The sequence below is a fragment of the Porites lutea genome, chromosome 13, assembly GCF_958299795.1.
Source record: "Porites lutea chromosome 13, jaPorLute2.1, whole genome shotgun sequence".
Taxonomy (NCBI): domain Eukaryota; kingdom Metazoa; phylum Cnidaria; class Anthozoa; order Scleractinia; family Poritidae; genus Porites; species Porites lutea.
The window spans coordinates 1,421,125-1,442,236 of NC_133213.1; the positions used below are offsets into that span (position 1 = coordinate 1,421,125).

The following is a 21,112-nucleotide window of genomic DNA, read 5'->3' on the forward strand; positions in this document are numbered from 1 at the left end:
ATGCAAGATTGACATCCTCATGTATAATTTGTCTTGATCATCATGGCGACAAGAAAACTATATCAAAGGGCTTGCCTTCCTATAAATACACAGGATAAGTCTTCAATAATTTGATGGGAATTTGGCTATTATGCCAGCGCACTGTGTCCGTAAACAACCTTCTATCCCATCTTAATTTTCACTTTTCGATCTTTAGATTATGTGCGAGTTATTAAACGCCAAGGAAAATGGGTTCTCAGGGTAGAATCTACGGCAAAAACTGATGTTTCATTACGCCATTTCACTAAATCGCTTCCTCTATAATGTAATTGTTCAATAGGTGCCGAAATCACCTACCCTGAATTTCCCTTCCTCTTGAGCTAAAAATATGTTTAACGACCGGAATATTCGAGCTTCCTTCGGGGTTTATTACAATCTAAAACCACCACTATTATTCAATTGTTGTTATTTATATAAGTTGTTATTATTGTGTTTCAGTTCTTTTTTCACCAATTAATTAAAACAATTTGCGAGTCATGTCACGTCTTCTTACTGTTCTACCTTATTTTTACATATTTTGATGGTAAGTGTATATGAGGTCCGAAGCTCAAGAGTACTAACTACTACTACTCATGACCTTATTCATTTTGGAGGGGTTAAAACCGCTGTTCTGCGCGCAAAATATTCAAGAACAACTCGAGAAAATGTAAAAGAAATTGTACAAGGAGGTGTACGATCCTTTATTCAGCGTCTGTTTTTGGCATGGGGTCCTCTCACGATAGGATAAAGATCCGAAATTATCAAACCGTTTTATTTTTCACGGCTCCATGGTGTGCCCTCGTACTAATTGACCTTGAATTACCGGGAGACGATGGACTGATTCATTCAAATTCTGATTCAGTTTGAACAAGTGTCGGAAACGTGAACTGGTGCATGGATGTACCCAATACCCGGCCGTGAAGGCCTGGAACAAGTTAGGTTTTGTCCATAATACCTCATTGCCTGACACTGACTTGGAATACAATTGAAAAACGTGTAGAAAACGAAAAAAAATAATGTTTGAAGCCTGATTAAGTATTTTTTAGACATATAACTAAAGCTATTAGTATAAACCAACAAAATCATCCTGCGGACGTCCAGAAATAGCCAGTCAATGGATAAACGACTGCGTGGGAAGATTCCCTCCTCAGCTGAGCACGTACCCTGATCTTTTGCTTTGAATGAGCGCTTTGCAGTCATACTCATTAAGTACCTGCCAGAGGCTTTGAGTCTCAATGCGAGCTTTTTTCTTGATACTTCAGTGAAAATGGAATCCAGCTAAAGTTTTTTTTTCACTCACCCTTACAACCTCCCTTCCCCTCTATATGACAAGTTTGTCATAACAAACATTTCACGCGGCGAGGTCTCATCTCAAAAATACAGGAACTTTATTCCGATTGGTTAAGAGGATGGCTCGAGTGTTTTAATCAGTGAAGTAGCAAGAAGGCATGAAGTTTAAAGCAATGCCTTATATTTCTCACACTCAATCAGAAAGTATTTGAGAAAATACTACAGACAGGAATAATGATACTGATATTTGTAGCCTTTAAGTTTTGAAATTGTTCTTGAAATACGACTTTCCTTCCTGGTCCTTTAATTTGATTAAAAACTCTATCAGTTTTGTCTTGATGTTGATTTATGATATTCATCTATGCATGAGGAAATCGTCAGTGAGAAATAAAATTTAACTGCTTTAGTTTACATTAGATCTCGAGAGTAATAATTTTGATCTAGATCAAACGACTTTTTGTTTTAAAAGGCACCTCAAAATGAAGCGTATTGTTTGTTCAAGTATTAACAATAAGTCCCCATTTTCCCGATCTTGTCACGAAACAATGAAGACGGTTTACTCTTACTCGAACACGATGTTTTTCCATGCAAATTTTCTCTTCAGCATAGTCCAAATGAATACCGCCGTTGCCTCGTTTACTTTGCAGCGCCCGGTTTCCAAATTCGTAATTTGTCACTTCAGAGATCTGATGTGGAGAAAGCTAGAACTGAGCTCTTTCGAATAACTTTCTGAACCACAAACAAGCGGAAGTCGGTCGACGAAAACAGAGCATATATTTAACTGGAGGCGCTCTTGTGTCGAAATCGAAGGTAAGTAATTTGGATAGTCGTTAAGGGTAATCATACAAACCACAAATGTTTAAACATAAATCTCTTGTATTTCAGTTCCTTCGGTTTGTTTGGATACAAAGAATAACCCTGGATAATTATTGCAGGAGCTGTTGTGAAGAATCAATTCAGTTATATTCTACGTGGAAATTTAATTTCATAAAATTATCAATTTGCACATTTGAAATAAGCTATTCATTTCAGTTATGTAATTACACAGTTAACCGACCAGAGGAAGTAGCCTTTGCGCACATTTATTGCTTAAAATACGATTAACGGTTTGATCTGAGCTGCTGGTTTGAAGACGCTTCGTAAAAAAATGAAAAAGTTTCAATTTGTTAATAACTGATTTAGAAAATTATCAAGAAAAGAGAAAAGTCCAAAGAAAAGAAAAGAATGGCAGATTAAGCTCAAAGCTGTTAGGGGTTGGGAATTATCAACTGAATTATGTCTTCTCTCCACCATAACCTGCAAACCTAGTTTGTTGTCGTTGTCGTTGTTGTTAATCCAGTGTTATATTTTTAAGGAGTCGAGAGCTAAATCTTCTGAAAAACTTAGTATAAAGGCGGTAAGTAAATAGTAGAGTGTAAAGTATGTATTTCTTGTCGGACTTCAGTATTCCTTTAAATAATTACTCTCTGATGCCTGAAAATGAAATCACACACAATTGATATCTCATACATTGATCATCTTCGCCAAGTTTTAAAAAACAATATATAGTTCGTCATTTATCTGTAAAAGCAATTTTTAACTTTTTTACTCACAAAATGAGAACAATAACAACGATACCTAAAGATTTTAGTTAACGGTATAAAACCCTCACGTGTTCTCGAACCTTTTTTCCCGCAGAAAACCTGTTGTGCAAAGACATGACAAGCTACAGAAGACAACAAATAGAAGATACATTGGAGCGCATTCAGTCTCACAAGGGCGTAGTGGGACTGGTTATCGTAAGCGAGGATGGTATTCCCATACGAACGACCCTTGACAACTCCACCACTCTTCAATACGTGGCTATGTGTAACACCCTGTGCGGCCTCGCCCGCGGGGTCGTACGGGACACTGATCCTCAAAATGACCTGAAGATTCTTCGGGTGCGCACCAAGAAGAACGAGATAATCATGGCGCCCGAAGGCGGGAGATATTTGATTGTTATCCAAACAGGAGATCAACCACAGCAGCAAACATTTAAAGATCTTTTAGAGTAACAAGTTGCGAGTTGTCTGGCTTAATTCTGCTAGGTGGTTTAATTCTGAAGCAAACACCGGTATAGAAAGCAGAGGAAAAAAAATATTGTTACAACATAATTATTGTAGTCTCCTAAGTTTTTGCAAAGAGCCGAGTTGGAATAGCAAATGAAAATCAACCTTTTTTGTGTGTTAGTTAAAAGAGTTTTGAGATACTCGTACAATGCATATTGTAGTCGCCATTACCTCAAGGAATAGTAAAAGTAGCGGGAGTTTCTTGCTCTTAACATCAGCAACAACATTTTTTTACACTGCGTTTAGCTAAGGGACATGCTCTGGGACATAGTTTAGTCAAGGAAGATTGATCACGTGACCATTTTTGGTAACGTGCGACACAAGAAAGACTTTTTGCATGATAAGGCATATCAAATTAGGTTGACAGAAATGTCATGAATTGATGGCTTTGATTGTTCGATATTGTGATCACTCTCCCAACCGACTAAAAGTCAAGTCCAATCGAGACTTTCTCGGGTACATTTTGCCTTAACTTGTCCTGATTGGTTACATTTTCTTCCACCAAGAGGGAATAATAGTGGGCAGAGAGGGGAACGCCCAGTTTAGCCGTTGGGATGTGTGAATTCACCAAAGTTATTTTTAGACCACTTAAACGCTTGAATTAATGGAAAGTTGGTTTCTGAAGAGGTCTGTAAACTTTTGTTCAGTGTTGTCGAGAGATAAAAATAAAATATTCTACTTTTTTTGCTTTGCGTCAGTCGCGCGTCGGCTCACGACGTTTCTAACAATATGTGGACTTCCCAGGAATTACACTTCCATTTAATCACAAACTCTGAAAATAACTTAAATCAAATTATAAATGATATAGCAAGTGCACAGCCGTACGAAATGAGACACTGGTGACGAGACTTGGCTGATATCGCCCCATGCTCTTTCTCTGCTCTTTCCTAAAAAAAGTTACAAGGACTGTTAATTTATTAAAGTTAGTTGCAACAACTACACACAGTGTGAGCAGTAAGTAAAGTGGGCAAGCTTAGCGCAAACTTCGATTGAACCGGCTAATCAACAACTAACAAATCTTCTCCTTTTTATCACCTAAATTTGCATCATTTACTGTTTTACTTATTCGCTCGCCACGCTTGGCTAAGAGAAAAGAAGCACTGCCGCTCGCTGTCTACCCCACTTGCATGAAAACTTTGATTTCCCTGCAGTCAAGTAAAAATGAAACTCTAACCATTTTTTATTAAACCACGACCATTAATTATTTAGATTTTTTAGAGCAAACAAGAATGAGTTCATCACCGTGCGTCCATTATGGCGCTTGCGCTAAAGAGTGTGAAATATACTGTGGGTGGGGAGGGACAAATCAAAGCTTTCTTCTTCCATGGCAACCAGCTGACAACAGCCTCAATCACAAGTATCCAATATGGCGGACGATGTGTGACTTTTGATGTTGTGGTTTTTACACTATTTAGAGGCCTTCTGATTTCGATATTCCTTACTAAATTCAATGAATACAAAAGTCAGAGGACCAGAGGATTATGAGGAACAAGGATTCAAATTACCGAAATCTCGCAATCTACTGCCATCGAAGAAATACCGCGAGAGTGTATTAAGATGGGGTGAACCAAGCGATTTGAAACGAAGACGCGTTATAATTGTCCCCTCTATAAAATGTCCAGCCAGGGATATCTCCGCGACAACGGATGGCAAAGGTAGGAGAAAATTAAAACAGGATACTTGAAATTTATGGTGGAGTGAGTGAGCGACGGAAATGTTTTAATGTCGCGAGTTTTATGAACGATTAACAGTTCTACACATGTACATTGGTTGTATACGGAAGAACCAAAGTTTTCCTTATTGTGTGGTGGCGTCATTTTGCAAAATCCTGGATTATCTCGTGAGCCTACAGTGACAGAAAATTTGAAAAACAAACCACTTATATAGCCTAAGAGCATTCATTCAAGCAGCACATTTGTTTTTTAACCGAGGTAACACCAGCTGCTACATTTGCCTGGCTTTTCATTCTAGGAGTGCACAACATAAATCAAGGTCAAGTAAAATATGTAAGATTTCCTGCGCTAAAATAGTTATTTTTATTTTTTAAAGGCAAGAAACTTCAAGCTGACTCAGAATCAGATGGCTTTGCTACTAAAGTGGAAAGTTATAAGAAGCGATTAGAGGAACGCAAGAAGGTCAGAGGCATCTTAAATAACTGCGGGCTTAGACAGGACTGGCTGACAAACAAGAGTGGAAGAACTGAACTAGAAAGTCGGGTGCTTAAACGGATGCAACTGAAAGGGAGACCTGAAATCACCATCAAAGAAGTAAGTTCTAAAGCAACTGTTTGGGAAACCTCCTGAAACTTCTCACTCTCTGTTTTGGTCAATACCTTGGACTTCAGTTCAAGGCTTGGCCTAATAAGACTCAGTCTCTAGCTGTAGGGTTCTTGATTCACTGGCAATTCTCCGCACCTTGTGGCTGCTTGCCTCTTTGAGGTGGGGAGAATTCCTCAGGGTCTATAAGACACCAATTATTATGGCCCTGCGGAGGGGAGTTATCAACAAAGTTTTAATTAATATGGGTCGGAAGGCTCTGCCACAAGGTCCAACCCCTTTCCCTTTTATATACCATTTTTCACGAAAAAGGTACCCCTTTCATATACCCTCTATTTACAAATGGTACCCCTTTCCATGCTTATTATCCCTTTAAACCCAAAGATCAACATACAAATTCTCCACACTGGCATCCATACATTTCGTGAAAGACTGCTTGAGAGAATTTGTTAAAAGATCAAAGCATATTTCTTTATTTTATATCACGTAATAAGGTGATCATTTTATTAATACTCATAATCTTTTAGCCTGCGAAGCGCAGACGCATTTCCGGTCGTCGCTTCTCTCCCTCCGAAGCGACGACCGGAAATGCGTCTGCGCTTCGCAGGCTAATAATCTTTCTACTTGATTATATACTGATAATGTAAGGAGAAAATGGATTTTGGATTGCAAGAGACAAAACATGAAAAAAGGAATAGCTGCATCCTATGTAACTGTAACCATTATAATCCCCAGATAAAAAAGATTGTGGGAAATATTTAGCTTACAGTGCCACTTCTAAATACTGTTTTTAAATTGCTCTCATAAAGGCACCTACTCCTCCCCCAGCGATTGAAGAGGACACCTCTATAACTGGAGAGGATAGAGGTGTGCCAACCATCCACCACCCCTCCCCTGCTGCATTGGCTGTTATACAGGAATACTTAGAGCACAAGAGATTGCGTCTGCTGGACCTGTTTGCTCAAGCTGATAAAGACAAAAACTGGGCGGTGTCTCGGCAAGAGTTTAGGAACATCATCCGGTCATGGAAGATCCCACTGACTGAAGCTGATCTGGAGGATTTGATCATTGTCTTGGACAGAGACAACAGTGATGCTTTGGATTACAGGGAGCTGGCTGTGGGAAGACAATCTTACTTGGAGGAAAGGTCAGCAATAAATATGCATTTTTGCCTAAGCGTGAGGTCAGTATTGGCCAAGTTTTCTTCAAGTTTTTATGGACTAAGACAAAGGTCCATCTTGCCCTATTGATAGACAGTCAGAACACTGGTTTTGTTCCATCTTGCTTGCTCACCAAATTTCAATAGTGTGTCTGACTGAGCATTTGGTCAAACAACATTTCGCTTCCAGTCCATAAAAACACTAGCAGATAAAGAAAAGGGCTGATGCCATATCACTGTCAGTGATGCCTTCGTTACAAGCAATGTCCCTCTTTGTCAAGATTCCCAAAATTGAGCAAAACATGTAAGGTCTAATATTTCCACTCCTATGTGAGTGTTGTTCCTTAAACTAAGTCCAGAAGGCTTCAATTTGAAGTGACTTATGATTAAAAATTTATGAATAATACTTTCATCACTGCAGGGTTACCAAGCAGACAGCTGAGTTTGTCCAAAATCCCACAACTAAGTCAACAAAGAGACCAGAAACTATCCCAGAAGAACCAGAACCCAGCCAAGACCCTTCTCAGGAAAAGGGAACACAGAGGTCAGGGTCTCCCCAGATGCCCCCTTTGCCTCAAAGACCTCCCTCAGCCCCAAAGTCCCCCTCCCCAAGGAGGCCCTCAACGTCACCGCTGAGACCCCACTCGCCATCTTCAGGCATGATGGCGCCAGCGGCTGCAGCCTTTGTTGGCCACCGACCAGATTCTGAACCACAAATGAAAGGAGCACGCCCAGTTTCACCAACTGGTACACATAGTAGCGGTAGCATGTCCCCTACTTTGTTAGAAATTCCAGCCTTTCAGTTGTCAGAAAAGGTGGAGCAGTTAACAGAGGATGAGGTGAGGGTTCATTGACGCGATTGAACTTCTACTTTAAGAAAAACTAAAACGTGATAAGTTTTTGTAAGTCGTCACGTACAGCTCTCTCTCACAGTGAAAAAAAAAAGAAAAGATCTTAGCCTACGTAGCAGGCAGTTTTTTGGTGCGTTTTTCGTTCGTGTTTCGTAAAGTACATGTAAGAGGTCAAAAGAGGAAGCAAAGGGGCAGTGGGTGAGAGAAATAAGGCAAAGAGAATGGCTTTTTCCCCTTGCCCTTTGCTCCCTCCCCTATCGTTTTCTCGTTTGACCTCTGTTTATCTTTCGTGCGGCTTTTTCTCTTCTTTTACTAACCACAAAAGGAAAACACACCAGAAAACCCGACAGCTACACAGGCTATACACACAATGGATAAAACAAGATTTCGTTGACTGCTCAACGTGTCTAATTTTTCAATAATAAATTTTTTGCGTAGTTGCCACTAAATTTGTAGATAAACCTGCCAGGTGGGTAAGTAAAAGCACGAGAAATCGGAGTATTAAGGAGAGAGAGTAAGAATTGGGGGAAAGAGGATGTTTATCTTACTAGTTTTCGCGTGTACTAAATTTCCCGACAATTTGAAAGCTGTGTTTCGCGATTGTTTAATTTCGAACCAAAGAGACTGAAATTCTTTTGATTCTTCAATGTTATGATCTTAAGGCAGCTAATAAAATTCTGGAAGTTTTTATTTGTTTCGCTCGTAAGAATTTCACTTGTATCATGAAGAGGTTATACTGGATCACCGACGGAAGTTCGAAGACTAGGGGACTGAACAACGGGTTGGACGTATGGGTTTGGAAGTTTATTATTCTTAAATAAAACCCGTAAGTATCTTCGTTGCAGATAAAAAAGAGACGCTCGAAAAAGCAGCAAAAACGAAAAGAGAAAGAAAAAAAGCAACGAAAGAGAGTTGCACCAGAAAAAGCAACTGTGGCGCCCTCCACCATGGGGGGTAGGCTAGGGGAGATGGTAGACCGCTATCGTAGGATGACGATGAAAGAGTATAATGATGTTGTGGAAATGTGTCAGATGCACGGAGTACCAGTTAGCAAGGCTGTGTTGGGAAAAGGTAAGGCTGTGTAGGCCTGTTCATTTCTTAACCCTTTCACTGCCAAATGTGGCCAAAGGCAAATTTCGACCAAATTTCCAAATCTCATTTCCTAAAATTTTGACAAACAAATAGCATCATGTGAAAGTACAGGCAGAGAGCTTTCATTTGAATGGTCACATCATAGGCTTTCGTCCACACGCTCAAAAGTTAGAGTCGCCTTACAAAACCCTATCAAACTCTATGGCAGTGAAAGGGTTATAAGAATATGGCCGGTTTTATTGACCAAGCAGCAGTCCATTTGATGCATTGGTCAATTATACCAGTTGCATTCCCGCCCCCGGGCATATACCCCTGGGATTTGTTACTGTTCCCCATCTCCCGGCACAGAGAAGAGGGAATCTATCTTCTTCCCAGGGACTCTCCATTACCGTCCTCAAATAGATCGTTTGTAAATATAGATCAGATCAATATAATATAGCTGGAAGCCATGTTTACACAGCGGCGAAAACATAAGCAAAAGGCTCGTGTATAGAACGTTTTCACTCACGTGGCCTGCAGCAAATTTATTGGAACAAAAGAAAGATTTTTCAAAAGGAAAAAGATTCAACTTCCACAGGACTGGTTTGGATCATCAACATGGCCGCCGTTTCATTGTTTTGGAACAAAAATATTGCGGACGTGACGTCATGTGAAAACGCTCTGTATGCAGGCGCAGTAGTGTGCCAATTACCAGTGCCTTTCGTTTGTCAACATGTTACTCGGGCCAGTGAAAGAGCCATAATTATGGCTCTTGGCCAGTGTTGACTGCTTGCAGAGAATGTCACTGGGGATACAAAGGCTGAAAGCGATACGTTTGGCGGGGTGGAACTAGCCTGCGCTGCGTAGTAGGTGCATGTAAGTAAGAAAGAACGAGGCGCGCGAGGGAGACAAGCGAGTACAGAGGGAGCTCCCTCTCGCCTCGCGTGTCTCCCTCGCACGTCCCGTTCTTTCTGGCACCCATTACTTTCAAGCGCCTGCCATGCAGGTGAGGATGGAACAGAGAACTAAACGAAGGATTTCTGACTATTTTTCTTTGTATGTTTTATTTCAGTTCTTCTTCATCCAGAAGATAAACCGCTGTCTAAGATAAAACTGACTGCGCGGAGACCTGGGCTTTTTTCAATAACAGCCAGACACCACATTCCAGCCACTAAGCTCCAGTCTTCCACGGTTGCTAGCAACCCACGGCGTCCTAAGTTTAGAGACCCGGGCCCAAGCAGCTGACAAAAGACGTACGTGAAATTCGAGTACCAAAGATAATTCCACAGCAAAGTTACCTTTGTATATAAAATTTGTAAAAATTTGTAAAATAACGTTGTACTATACAGGAAATGGAATTATATTTTGTTATCAAACTTGTTAGACCAATAAATAATGGCAAAGGTTTTAAGCATGTGTACGTTCAATGTTTCAACTTTGGTGATATTTATCAATATTTTCTCGTCCGTGTTGGCAGGACCACGCATAGAAGTGACCTCTCTACCGCGCAAACCATGAACGACGACGTCTTAGACAGTATCTTGTTTTAACCTTGGTTTGTTCGTCTCAAAGTACATTTTTTTTTTATCCTTGCTAGCTTTTTCTTTTCGTTTTGCTTGTATCCTCACTGAATCCTCCTCGAAAAGGCTCTTTCTCCATCCTTTTACACGTTGAGACAACCTAAAGAATCAATTTGTTTTCTTGGGTATTTTATTCATCATTTTTTTGTCTTCCTTCTCTTTTTCTTCCGTTTAACGTCTTCAACCGCTGCTCTTCCATTATCCTCACAACTTTTTTCGGCTATAAAAAACCAAGATTAAAGACATTTTATAAGCGTTACGCGCAAAGCTTACAGTGTGACAAGAATGTTACGATCTGTGTTAAGGGTAAGAAACACGAACATAACCGTAAAAGTAAGGCGAGATATACTGGCGTGGGAAAAGCTAAGATCAAGAAGGGAAGAATTTTCGTGACGATTCTAGTTTGTACCGCGATCTCCACTTAGAAAAAGGAACAAAAAATCATGATGTTCTTTCCGACCTTCGTGGAATTTTGGTTGTTACGATAGCAAGAAGACGCGACTAATCAGTGAATAATCAATGAGAAAACACTTGATTGTTTACTGGGTAGACAAGACACTTTAGAAATGAGAAGGGAACTGGAACCAAAACGTGTACTGCAATTGATTCTGGGATGGTTACTGGGGGCACGCTGGTCAGCTATTAGTCAATTCTTTTTCTCTGTCCCTAGCAACAATCACAGAAGTCTTTGCGAACGTTAACTCGGCCCAGTTTCCTTCTCGAATGGCGGATTGCAGTAACACAGCAGGAGAGGATGCCATGCGACACATCACCCTCCCCACCCATCTGCTACAGGTACTGTATACCTTTTATTCCAGGCATCATCAGGGACCCGCTCTTGGTTGGGTATTTTCCGCTGAAACCAGCAGGTATCAATGGTGTCTTCAACAAACTGGAAAGTTGATCTGAAAAAGGATATCAGCCGTTGGGTTATCTCAACTCATTGAATTAATCATCGCATCATCGCGATGTTTGTTTCAGTTGGTTTTGCACCAAAAAAAAAATTAAAAACAAATAAATGAAAAAGAAAAAAAATCATACCTTTCACCTGCTTGAGTTTTGCCTGTCTCTCCTTCCTTTCACCAGAATCTCCTAAATCCTCCAACCTGTTAAGGCTCGTCAAAGGAAAATAACTGGAAATGGTAACTCTTGTTAAGTTGACGAAGCTTCGTCGACAAGAGATCTAGGTAGGAGATTATGGAAATTGTTTTGCTAGTAAACCGTTTTTCCTCTGCTTATTGTATTACCAGAAACTATACAGGGCCAATCATTGACTAATATTCGAGGTCGCCGTCCTTTTACGTCACGTCACGTCACGCAACTCTTTTCCCTTGATCATTGACCCTTAGAACGACAACGGACAACAGCTGAGCAAGTGATGCTCTTTATTCAGATAACTACAGCGGGGAAGATTTTTAAACCATTTTTGACCATAAGTTTTGAGTTTCACCCTTCTCTTGAAAGCACAAACTTGTAACGCTTTCTTTCGCTAAAGGATACAAATCCTCATCAACTTCAATCTCCATAGCTTTAGCCGAAGCAAGAAGCCAATCGTTGCTTGACTTTTTCCGTCTGAACCTAAAAAAAAGGATGACAAAATTCACAGTTCAGAGATGCATGCAGTGACAGAGCCTGTTCCATAGCACAACAAGGATTAAAGAAAAAAAAATATCAGAGACTAAATTGACTTGATTGTCAAACAAATTCTATGTCATGTGACGAATTTCACTATGGGATTGTTTCAAGGGGGACTAAACACTTTGGCCCAGTTCCCCGCGCCATTTCGTAACAGCCAATGAAAGAAGTGATAGTTCCTCAAAGCAGTCCCATAATTCAGTTCGGCACAACACTGATCCAGTCTCACGCTCAATCTGACTAAGGGTATTCATAGCCTGTGAGCAAGTTCTCCCGGGCGTACGGGGGTGGGGAGGAGAGGGGCGAAGGAGAGCTTTCTCGTAGGCTAGGGTTTCACCGCGGTCAAACGAGAGAAATTTGCTAAAGCTAAGCAAGGTACTTCAAAGCTAAGGTTGCTACTTTCAGTGTTGAAAGTTTAAGATATTACCAATACGCTGTAAATGTACCAAACTTTTCGAGAGTTTACTAGAAAAGTTCTAAGTGTTTGAAAACTGAAACTGGTGTCATGGTCGGCGCCTTTTGCCAGCATAAGGTCACTCGGATGCGAAACGTTTTCAGCCAACAGAATCTCAATATTTTAAGAAAAATGAAAAGATAGTTAGACAACTCATTGTGTTATATATCCTTTCTCGTGTTTCCACTTACTGATAAATGAAAACCTAGCAAGTAAAAACAAGAAAACGCAGAAGACGTTTGACCGCAGAGAAGACTAGGATATTCATGAAAACTTTGAACACAGTTACACACTGTTGTAGAAACGAGGGTAGAGGATACCCCTTACTTGTGTTCTTCTTTGTCAATTGTCTTGGCCAGAGAGATCCTTCTTCTTATAGAAGCCATGAAGGTTATGTCCACTGGGAAGGAATCAAGGTCGTTACCTGCAACAAAAAGGTATTGATGACTAAATAGATTTAGTCATAAACTGCACTAAAGAAGAATATCATAGAAGGGTTTTCAATTAAACGAGGCGTATCTTCCTAATAGAATCTGAACAACCTGATGCCTGTCATGATAAAAAAAAGCTGCTAACTATATCATAGTCGGAATGCAACACACTCGCTTTCAGAAAACCTTTAGTTCTCTTGTCATGAGAAGAAATCATTTATCCTTATTCACTCTTGTTTTCATCTGCGGGTTTCATGGCAGACATGTAACGACGTTGCTTAGTGTTTTAATGAAGATGCAGAGGTTGAGTCTAGGGAAAAGCTCGCTAGCCTTGAGGCTGATCAGCAAGTGTTGGACGTCACACTCAAGGCCCGTATCACTAAACTATCAGGGAGTTTAGCATTGACGACGGCGTTGGCAAGGAAAACGTAACTTCCAAAATGAATTTGCGTTTTTTCCCAACTTTTTTGCGTTTATTCTAGCTGGCTTAAAATGTTGAATGTCGGCGAATTTCCCTGGCGTTGGGACCGCACTAAACTTTCGAAAGAGAAAGAAAAATTCGCCGTAGTGTACTTACGTTCTCCATAGCAAGTGGCACAAGGAAATTTCACGTCGTGGTCGTGCAGTGACGACAAAAAAATGTACCAGAAAGTGTGCTGAAAGTGTAAGATTCTAGTTTGCGCGTTAAACCTAGTGCTTTTTTGACATTCTCGTTGTCATCACGGTCATCGTTGCTAAAGCTCCCTTAGTTTGAGACGACAAATGATGATGTATGATTTATCAGGTTAACGAACAAATGTACCACAGAGTGGCTCAGAATAAAGGTATTTCTTACTTTAGCAGTGGACACAGTACCTGCATTCAGCGTCTTCATAATTTTCTTGTAAGATCCCATTTCTTCAGGTCCCACGAAGACAACGCTTAAACCTTCTCTGCTGGCTCTGGCTGTACGGCCGCTACGATGGATATAAATCTGTAAAACAGTACGATGTAGAAAAGTTGAAGGTTTCAACCTTAATCATTGCAGTAAAAATGCTTATATCAGAAATTTAAACTCAGAAAACGTGAAATTAGGCGGTTTCACGTGGTAGTCGTGTAGTGACGGTAAAGAAATGTACAAAAAAGCGTGAGAGTTGTTGTTTTGCTAATCTAAACCTATTGCTTTTTTGCCGTTCCCGTTACCGGTCCTTGCTTAAACTCCCTAATAGCTAGTAAGCTTGACAAGGATGAAAAAGACAAAATGCTCACATCAGGATCCTTGGGGACTTGATAATGAATCACGTGTTCAACTGCTGGGATATCCAGACCTCTCGCGGCTACATCTGTGGCGAGAAGCAAACCAGTAGAGCTTGACTTGAATCTACAAAAAATGGAAAAAGAGAAAACGAAAAAAAGATTAAAAGAAAAAGGAAATAAAAAGGAAACAAAAAGTTCCAGACATAAGCAAATGAAATACCGGTGAGTTGAGAATATGTGAGAAATTGTTCCACGTTTTATTTGGAAATTCATAAAGAAAACAAATTATGCTTGCCTGTCCAGGTTCTTAAGTCTTTGTCTTTGTTGCATGCTAGCATGCAGAACCCAGGGATCAAAGTTCAACAGCCTGAATAAGGAACCTAATCTCCTGATGCAGTCAACCGTGTTGGAGAATACCAGCGTGCGGCCTGGGTACCGAGACAGGAAATAGTATAGGTACAGATCCTGTGAACCAATGAAACGCAAGGAAACGGTTGAATAAAGGCTTTTAAATAAACATAACAAGAATTAGTAACACCAGCTTTGAAACTGACGGTCGCAGAACATGGAGATACATGTACCATGGAGCGGGCGCCCCAAGCGCGGGAGAATGAATTAACCAAGCCACGATTGGTTTAAGTTATAATCCTCTGATTGGTTGATAGAATGGCGTGAGAATTTTTTATCAATCAGAAAGTGTAGCAATGCAAGACAACAAAATAAAGGATAACTGGTGTGCGGCGGGTGCCAAGCGCGGGAAAATGAGTGAACCTAGCCACGATTGGTTTTAGTTCTGATTGGGTGATGAAGTTGGGCAGGATTTTCAACCCTTCACAAAGCGTGCAATAAAATAACAAACAATCGATGATAGCATTAGTGTTTCAAAAGGTAGAAAGGTTTTGGGAACTTTTCCGGCTGCAGAATACAAACCTTCTCCTCAAGGGAGCAAGATATCTTAGTTTCTGTCAGCGTTTCCACTGTTCCTCTCTTGTTGGTGACATCGATTACTTTACAGCTGTTCTTGTGAAGCTTGACTTTGTCCATTAATGAAACTAAAATGCAATACTGAGAAGTTTAAAAGAAAATCCATGTCTTCTATACTTTTTGTCTTTTCGTTACGCGTTTATCATAAGCTGAACACCTTTTAACTACGAACCGTTAAAAACCTCACAACACTGGCTCGCTGTGACTCCGGCGAGGGGGGTGGGGGGGGGGGGGTTTCCCGGGAATTCTTGGTGGGGGTATGCCGCCTGGTTCTCCAAATTCTGACCCTTCTTTAGACCAAATACTAGGGACTTTAGGATCCAACGACGCGGACGACAACGAGAACGTCAAAAAAACAATAGGTTTAATTAACCAAAAAAAACTTTGCACGTGCATCACACTTTTTTGTACATTTCTTTCACGTTTTTGCACGACTACGACGTGAAAATGCCTAATTTCGCGTTTTATGGAGGACGTAAACAAGCAACGACGAAATGTTGTTTCTCTTTCTGAGCTTGAATATGGTTCCTTAAAATTCAGCTTCAGGAGGGTTCGCCTACAATTGACAAAGTAAGTGGGTAGGAATAATCACTATAAAGACTGAAAGAACGCAAATTCACTTTTTAAGCGACGTTCTTGTCGCCGTCGCGTCGTTGGATCTTACAGTCTCTACTGTCATTTTTCACACCCGTTTTCAGAACTGGCGTCTAAAATGCAAACCCGTTTTCAGCCCTAGTCTCTAAGAAATTATGTCATCATTCCTTAGATTAGAACGCCAACAAAAAAGATTTCACAAAGTCTTTCTTCCTTATTCACCTGGAATTGTCTTTGAGACGATAAATATTTTCATACACTCCTGTAGTTTCCTCGAAAACCATACCCGACTTCAGACCAAAATGGACAAAGTCTATACCCGTTTTTAGACCAAAACGGCGGAAAAACCCTACCCTTTGGGGCGGCACATACCTATATGGCTTATATAATAAGGGACTATCCCCAGGGCCGTAACTCCAAAGTTCCAGCTACTAGAAGAGCTCCACATCTTCACAACAAAGACACCCTAACTGTGCTTCTTCCGCTAACAATACACAATAAAACCAAGGTTGACAACAAGAGAAGCAAGACTTACCTAAAGCTTCTCCTTTGGAAATGTTTCTTTCTCTTCCTTTGTTCTTAAATGATTTAGGGAGGGTTAAGGTAGCGGAGAAAATAAATTTCTGCAGACTTTTCTTCTTTGTAGGGTCTGTTTTTTTTTTTAAAATTAAAAAAAAGAATAAATTGTGGTTACATAAGTCATGAAACTAGAAGAGCATCAATATTTAATAAACAGGAAACAAAAACTTACTTTTACTTGGTTGTCCATCTTCTTCGGCTTCTTCAATGTCCCTGTAAGAGAAAATCGAACCTCTGTTTAATCAGGGGCAGACGGTCGTTTTACTAACGCTCACTAACAAAATGAAAGAGACTGCTATTCAATGAAAAAAACGTTAAAAACGAGAAATGATATCTGACGTTATATAACACGTTTGCGAAACTGCCTTGGACGTTTGCAAGATAACTGGTTATCTCTGAGAGTGTGATGCTAAAGTTACAAGTTTCGGCAGATTCGCTACAGATGGAAGTTGGTTCGCCACAGATTCATCTTTTTCTATTTAAAATTCGATTTGCTAAATCTCAACATCGGTTCGCGACAAGTTGATTCATAACGATGTGGATGGTGTAGAAATTTTTCTTCGTGGTTTGAAATGATAACGTTTACAATCTTTTTTTTCAGGTAAGTTGACCCTTATCCCAAGTACTCCTACCCTATCCACACAACGAGTTGGTCAGTGAATGTGTTAAGTAAGAAGCATTTGGATTTGCTCGTGGCTTTTCTTAAACCTGATGATGTCTTATTGAACTGAATGGTGTGTGGCGTTTATATATCTGAACTGGTTAGATTATCAGATAGGACTGCACTTGCCTTGTTCGGTGAATAACATCCAAAATGGAGGAAAGCTCCTGAAAATGCCCTTGCTCCACCATTCTATCAGCCTCATCTATCACAAGGTATCTCAGCCGCTCCAGTTTGCTAACATGCTCTTCACCCTGCGAAACGGGCAACATAAGAAAAGCAAATTATATACACAATAGCAGAATATCAAGTTAAACTCAAATGCTTTTATACATGTAGATGAGGGCCGGTGACTGACTCTCTAACAAAAGGGCTAAAACCATTTCACATTGTCAATTCCTTAAATAAACCAATTTCTTGTGCTTACAATGTACACTCCCCCACCATTGCAACACCTCAAATTTCCTAGAAGCTAATACCTTAAAACAAGTTGCGTACGTAGGAGAGTCGTGATGTAAGGTTTGACACAACAAATGGGAAACTTATGTCTGAGTGCACTGACCTCCGAAATTAAATCCCACAGACGCCCAGGTGTGGCGACTATTATTTCTGGGCACTTGCGAAGTAGTCTCTGCTGTTTCTGTGGCGCCATGCCACCAACCACAGCTACAATCTTAAGAAAAACAAACAGAGAACAAATATGTAAATATTAGGGACAATTTTTACCCTTTCAAATTTATGGCCCAAATGTGAAGGTTATAAACCATGAAATTTCAAGAAAAACATAAACCAGATAGAGTTTGCCCCACTAAATTGTTTAATATCAGTGTGCATATTCACTGAGAGATAAAACAGAAAAAATAATTATCATAAAAACAACAAATTCAGTACACTTTGTTATAATATACCAAAAGATTACATACATACACTTTTATAGGTAGCCATTACAACACCTGAAGGATGATCATGAGGTTATCCCTGAATTAAGATCTCTCCTTACAGATAACCCACCCAGCCCAGGAAAAGTTGGCCACACCACCAAGATCTACATCCCCTACTCTTTTTTGCACAGTGGTATGGGTTCTTTTACGTCCCACAAGAACCAGATAAGTGAAAGTGCTGTGAGATGGGACCTACGGTTTTTTGTCCTTATCCGAGAAGACTAGAAAGTCATTACAAAGGCAGCACTTTCTTCTCACTTATTTAAAAGACCCTGAGAGTTGGTCCGGCCGGGGTTGGAACCCACAACCTCTGCTTGGCAGACTGGTGCTCTCCCAACTGAGCTAACCAGGTGGCGGTAAACAGGAAACATTCATTCAGATAAAAAGGAAAAAGGAAACATTCATACCTCTAGGAATGTATGCTTTGCAACCTGCTGAAGATGGCTTTTTATTTGCAAGGCTAATTCTCTAGTTGGTGTCATAATCAAACCTAACAGTGACCTTTCTTTTTTATCACTGCCCATGCTGTTACCAGCTTCAGCTGATGATGTTTCTGAAATGTCAGCCTCGTCATCGTTTTCATTCTCTCTATCAGTTTCTTGGACAGCTCTTTGATGCAAGATGTGAGTGATAATTGGAATGCCAAAGGCAAGGGTTTTTCCTGAACCCTAATAAAGAGTAATAGGAGATGTCTGTAAGATGAGTACATCTCCACGTTTCATTGTTTCCTGGTTGAATACCAGTACCTGAACAGTCACATAGGAGAATGAGTATACATCAAAGGAAAAAAAATTTAAGCAGAGAGAAAAGTGAACCACAATATGAACACATTACATAAAAATTTCTTGACTCAGAGTGAATAAATTTACTGCACTTTTTAATAACAAGCAGACTCTGAAATTTAATGGTCAGCTTATAATCATACATTTTTTGCTGCTGTCAATCATAATAACTATTATGATTGCAAGCAATGGACCCTGAAACACACAAACACACAAAATGGATCGAAATCCACCAATCAGCCAATCACAGATCTTGAACTTTTGTTTCCCGAGAGATCCGCTAAGATGATTAATGGCAGTAAAGAACGGAAACTTTAGTTGCCTTTTGAACTTCAGAGTTCATGTGTTATTGAAATGCACAGTAAAGTTGTAATCTCTTAAATGTCATTGGTCATTACGGAAAACTGACAGTTGAGATCATGAGACCATACAGCCGTATTGTCAGATAATCTCAGAAGAATATTATAGACAAAAAACAGTTTGGAAATAACTTTTTTTATGAACACATCTTGCGAGAGCAATGAATAACATTTTCAGAACCATATATTGGTGTTCATTTGTATTGAAAAAGGTTAGCACAGGCAAATAATAGCTTCAAAGACAAACAGTCTTTAGATGAGAAACAGATTTGCAAGAAAATTATTAATACCAAAATTAATTTAAAAGATGGCAGCATCCTGAAAAATCTCTTCTTTATCTAGCCTCAGGTAGTCATTTTGAAGTTAAGAAATAAGACTCATTCATAAAGATGGGCTACATTATGTGGGTGGATCACTCCATTTGCCGCCAGATACAAAACTTGATATGTTACATTATTTTGTTAATACTTCATTTATTAGACAGTAACCATGGTAACACTGTAAAATGCCAGACATTTAACTTACAGTTTCAGCAGCTCCAATGATGTCTCTATGATGGAATATTGCTGGTGGCAAGGATAGTGTCTGTATTGGTGTAGGGCTAGTAAATCCTTGATCACTGAGAGCTTTCAATATCTTGGTTGGAACTCCCAGGGATTCCCAGGTCTTCATATCTAGTTCTACATGTATTAAAAAGACAAGATTAGCACCATGACATGTAAGCAGAGCCCAATATTTTAGAAGAATTTGTTCAGCTTAAATGGGCAAAATAGTAATAATAATATTATTGCACCTTCTGAATCTTCATTTATTCCATTTTCAACTGAAGCTTCCTGCTTCTGATCTGGTTCCTCATCATTTTCAATTTTCTTTTTCTTTTTCTTCTTTTTCTTCTTGGCTTTTGCAGATTTTTCTCTTTCTTCTTCTGATGTTGATGGTGGTCTAGGTTTAGGTGGATCCTTCTGCTCCTGAAATTGTAAGCATTGAAGAATTCACAGTGTAATGTACCCAAAGTGCCGAAATATTGCAGAAAAGAATAGGAAATTAAACCTCTGTTGAACGGCCACCTCTAACAAGCGTCCACGGACACCTTTGGGCCTTCCCAACAGGAGTTCTCCCATTGTTGTTACCCCCATTAAGTCGCCATTAAGCACTTGATACACTTAGTTTGGCTTCATTTCAATCATATGATGAAGGAAAATATGGTTGGAGATAGAAGGTGATGAATGATTGTGGAACAATAATGCTGCTCCCGTCGCAAGTTTGTTTCAAAATAAAGTGATGTTTCTGCTACAGAGAGTAAAGATTATGCTAATTTTTGATGAACCTCTATTGAGCACCCAACCTCCGTTAAGCGGCCACTAACTGGTACCCCGTGAGTGGCCGCCTAACAAAGGTTCAACTGTAGTCTAAAATGAATAGAGTTGAAACATGTATGCATACTAAATGCAAGGCTGTGCTCTAGCATTGCCAGGTGGCCCCTGGCTATTTAGTTTTGCTTGGGGGAAACTAGAAAATCTTAGTTTTTTCATAGAAACCATGTGTTGGGTACCTAGGGTTTCACAGGCCCAGAGCTCTGGGCTCTTGGAGCACAGCCTTAAAATTTATGGGGTTACACGGAAATCATGTCTCAACTTCATCACTCTCACCACAAAATCTCCTCTTCTCAGCGATAATAGAGCTTGCTTAATAGAAATATACCGAGGCAATTGCAACAAAACACTAGGATAAATAAGTTTATTAAAACTGTGATTATTTTGTGATATCATGACAACAATGGTACCACTAAGTTTACCTGTTCTGCTTGCACTTTCGCTTTTTTCTTACGAGGTGGAACATCAACATTAATCTCTTTTAGTTCTTCTAAGTTATATTCCTCCATAACCTCAAGAGAAACAAATCCTTCCATGTCGCCGGAAAAGAACGTTGGATCGTCCAACACGACCGGCGTCCATTTTCGTTTCTTGGTTTTCCTGTTTTTGTCCGCCATCGCGATAAGTGTACTTTTTCGCATAAAGAATAAGAGCACGCCTTATACTTTACTCTCGGGTAAGGTAGTTTTCTGTCTTCGGCCATCCGCCATTGTGGATTGCTTTCTTGGAGAGGATTGGATCGAGTTTT

General features: G+C 39.9%; 2 protein-coding genes across 2 annotated transcripts; one reads left to right on the plus strand and one right to left on the minus strand.

Annotated features, from left to right (window-relative positions):
- Positions 1–4,760: 4,760 nt before the first annotated feature.
- On the plus strand, positions 4,761–10,128 carry LOC140923764 (uncharacterized). Its single transcript, XM_073373835.1, has 6 exons — positions 4,761–5,053; positions 5,448–5,665; positions 6,484–6,821; positions 7,255–7,672; positions 8,530–8,755; positions 9,828–10,128. The coding sequence occupies exons 1-6, from the start codon at positions 4,849–4,851 to the stop codon at positions 9,998–10,000; spliced, it is 1,578 nt and encodes a 525-aa protein (XP_073229936.1). The 5' UTR covers positions 4,761–4,848; the 3' UTR covers positions 10,001–10,128.
- Positions 10,129–10,156: 28 nt separating this feature from the next.
- On the minus strand, positions 10,157–21,080 carry LOC140923767 (ATP-dependent RNA helicase ddx24-like). The gene is made up of 17 exons (XM_073373841.1): positions 20,787–21,080; positions 19,785–19,959; positions 19,517–19,671; positions 18,258–18,518; positions 17,472–17,582; positions 17,039–17,163; positions 16,421–16,461; positions 16,205–16,318; positions 15,022–15,143; positions 14,387–14,556; positions 14,104–14,215; positions 13,711–13,828; positions 12,752–12,848; positions 11,836–11,913; positions 11,377–11,441; positions 11,142–11,240; positions 10,157–10,555 (listed from the first exon to the last, which is right to left on the minus strand). The coding sequence occupies exons 1-17, from the start codon at positions 21,003–21,005 to the stop codon at positions 10,473–10,475; spliced, it is 2,145 nt and encodes a 714-aa protein (XP_073229942.1). The 5' UTR covers positions 21,006–21,080; the 3' UTR covers positions 10,157–10,472.
- Positions 21,081–21,112: the final 32 nt, after the last annotated feature.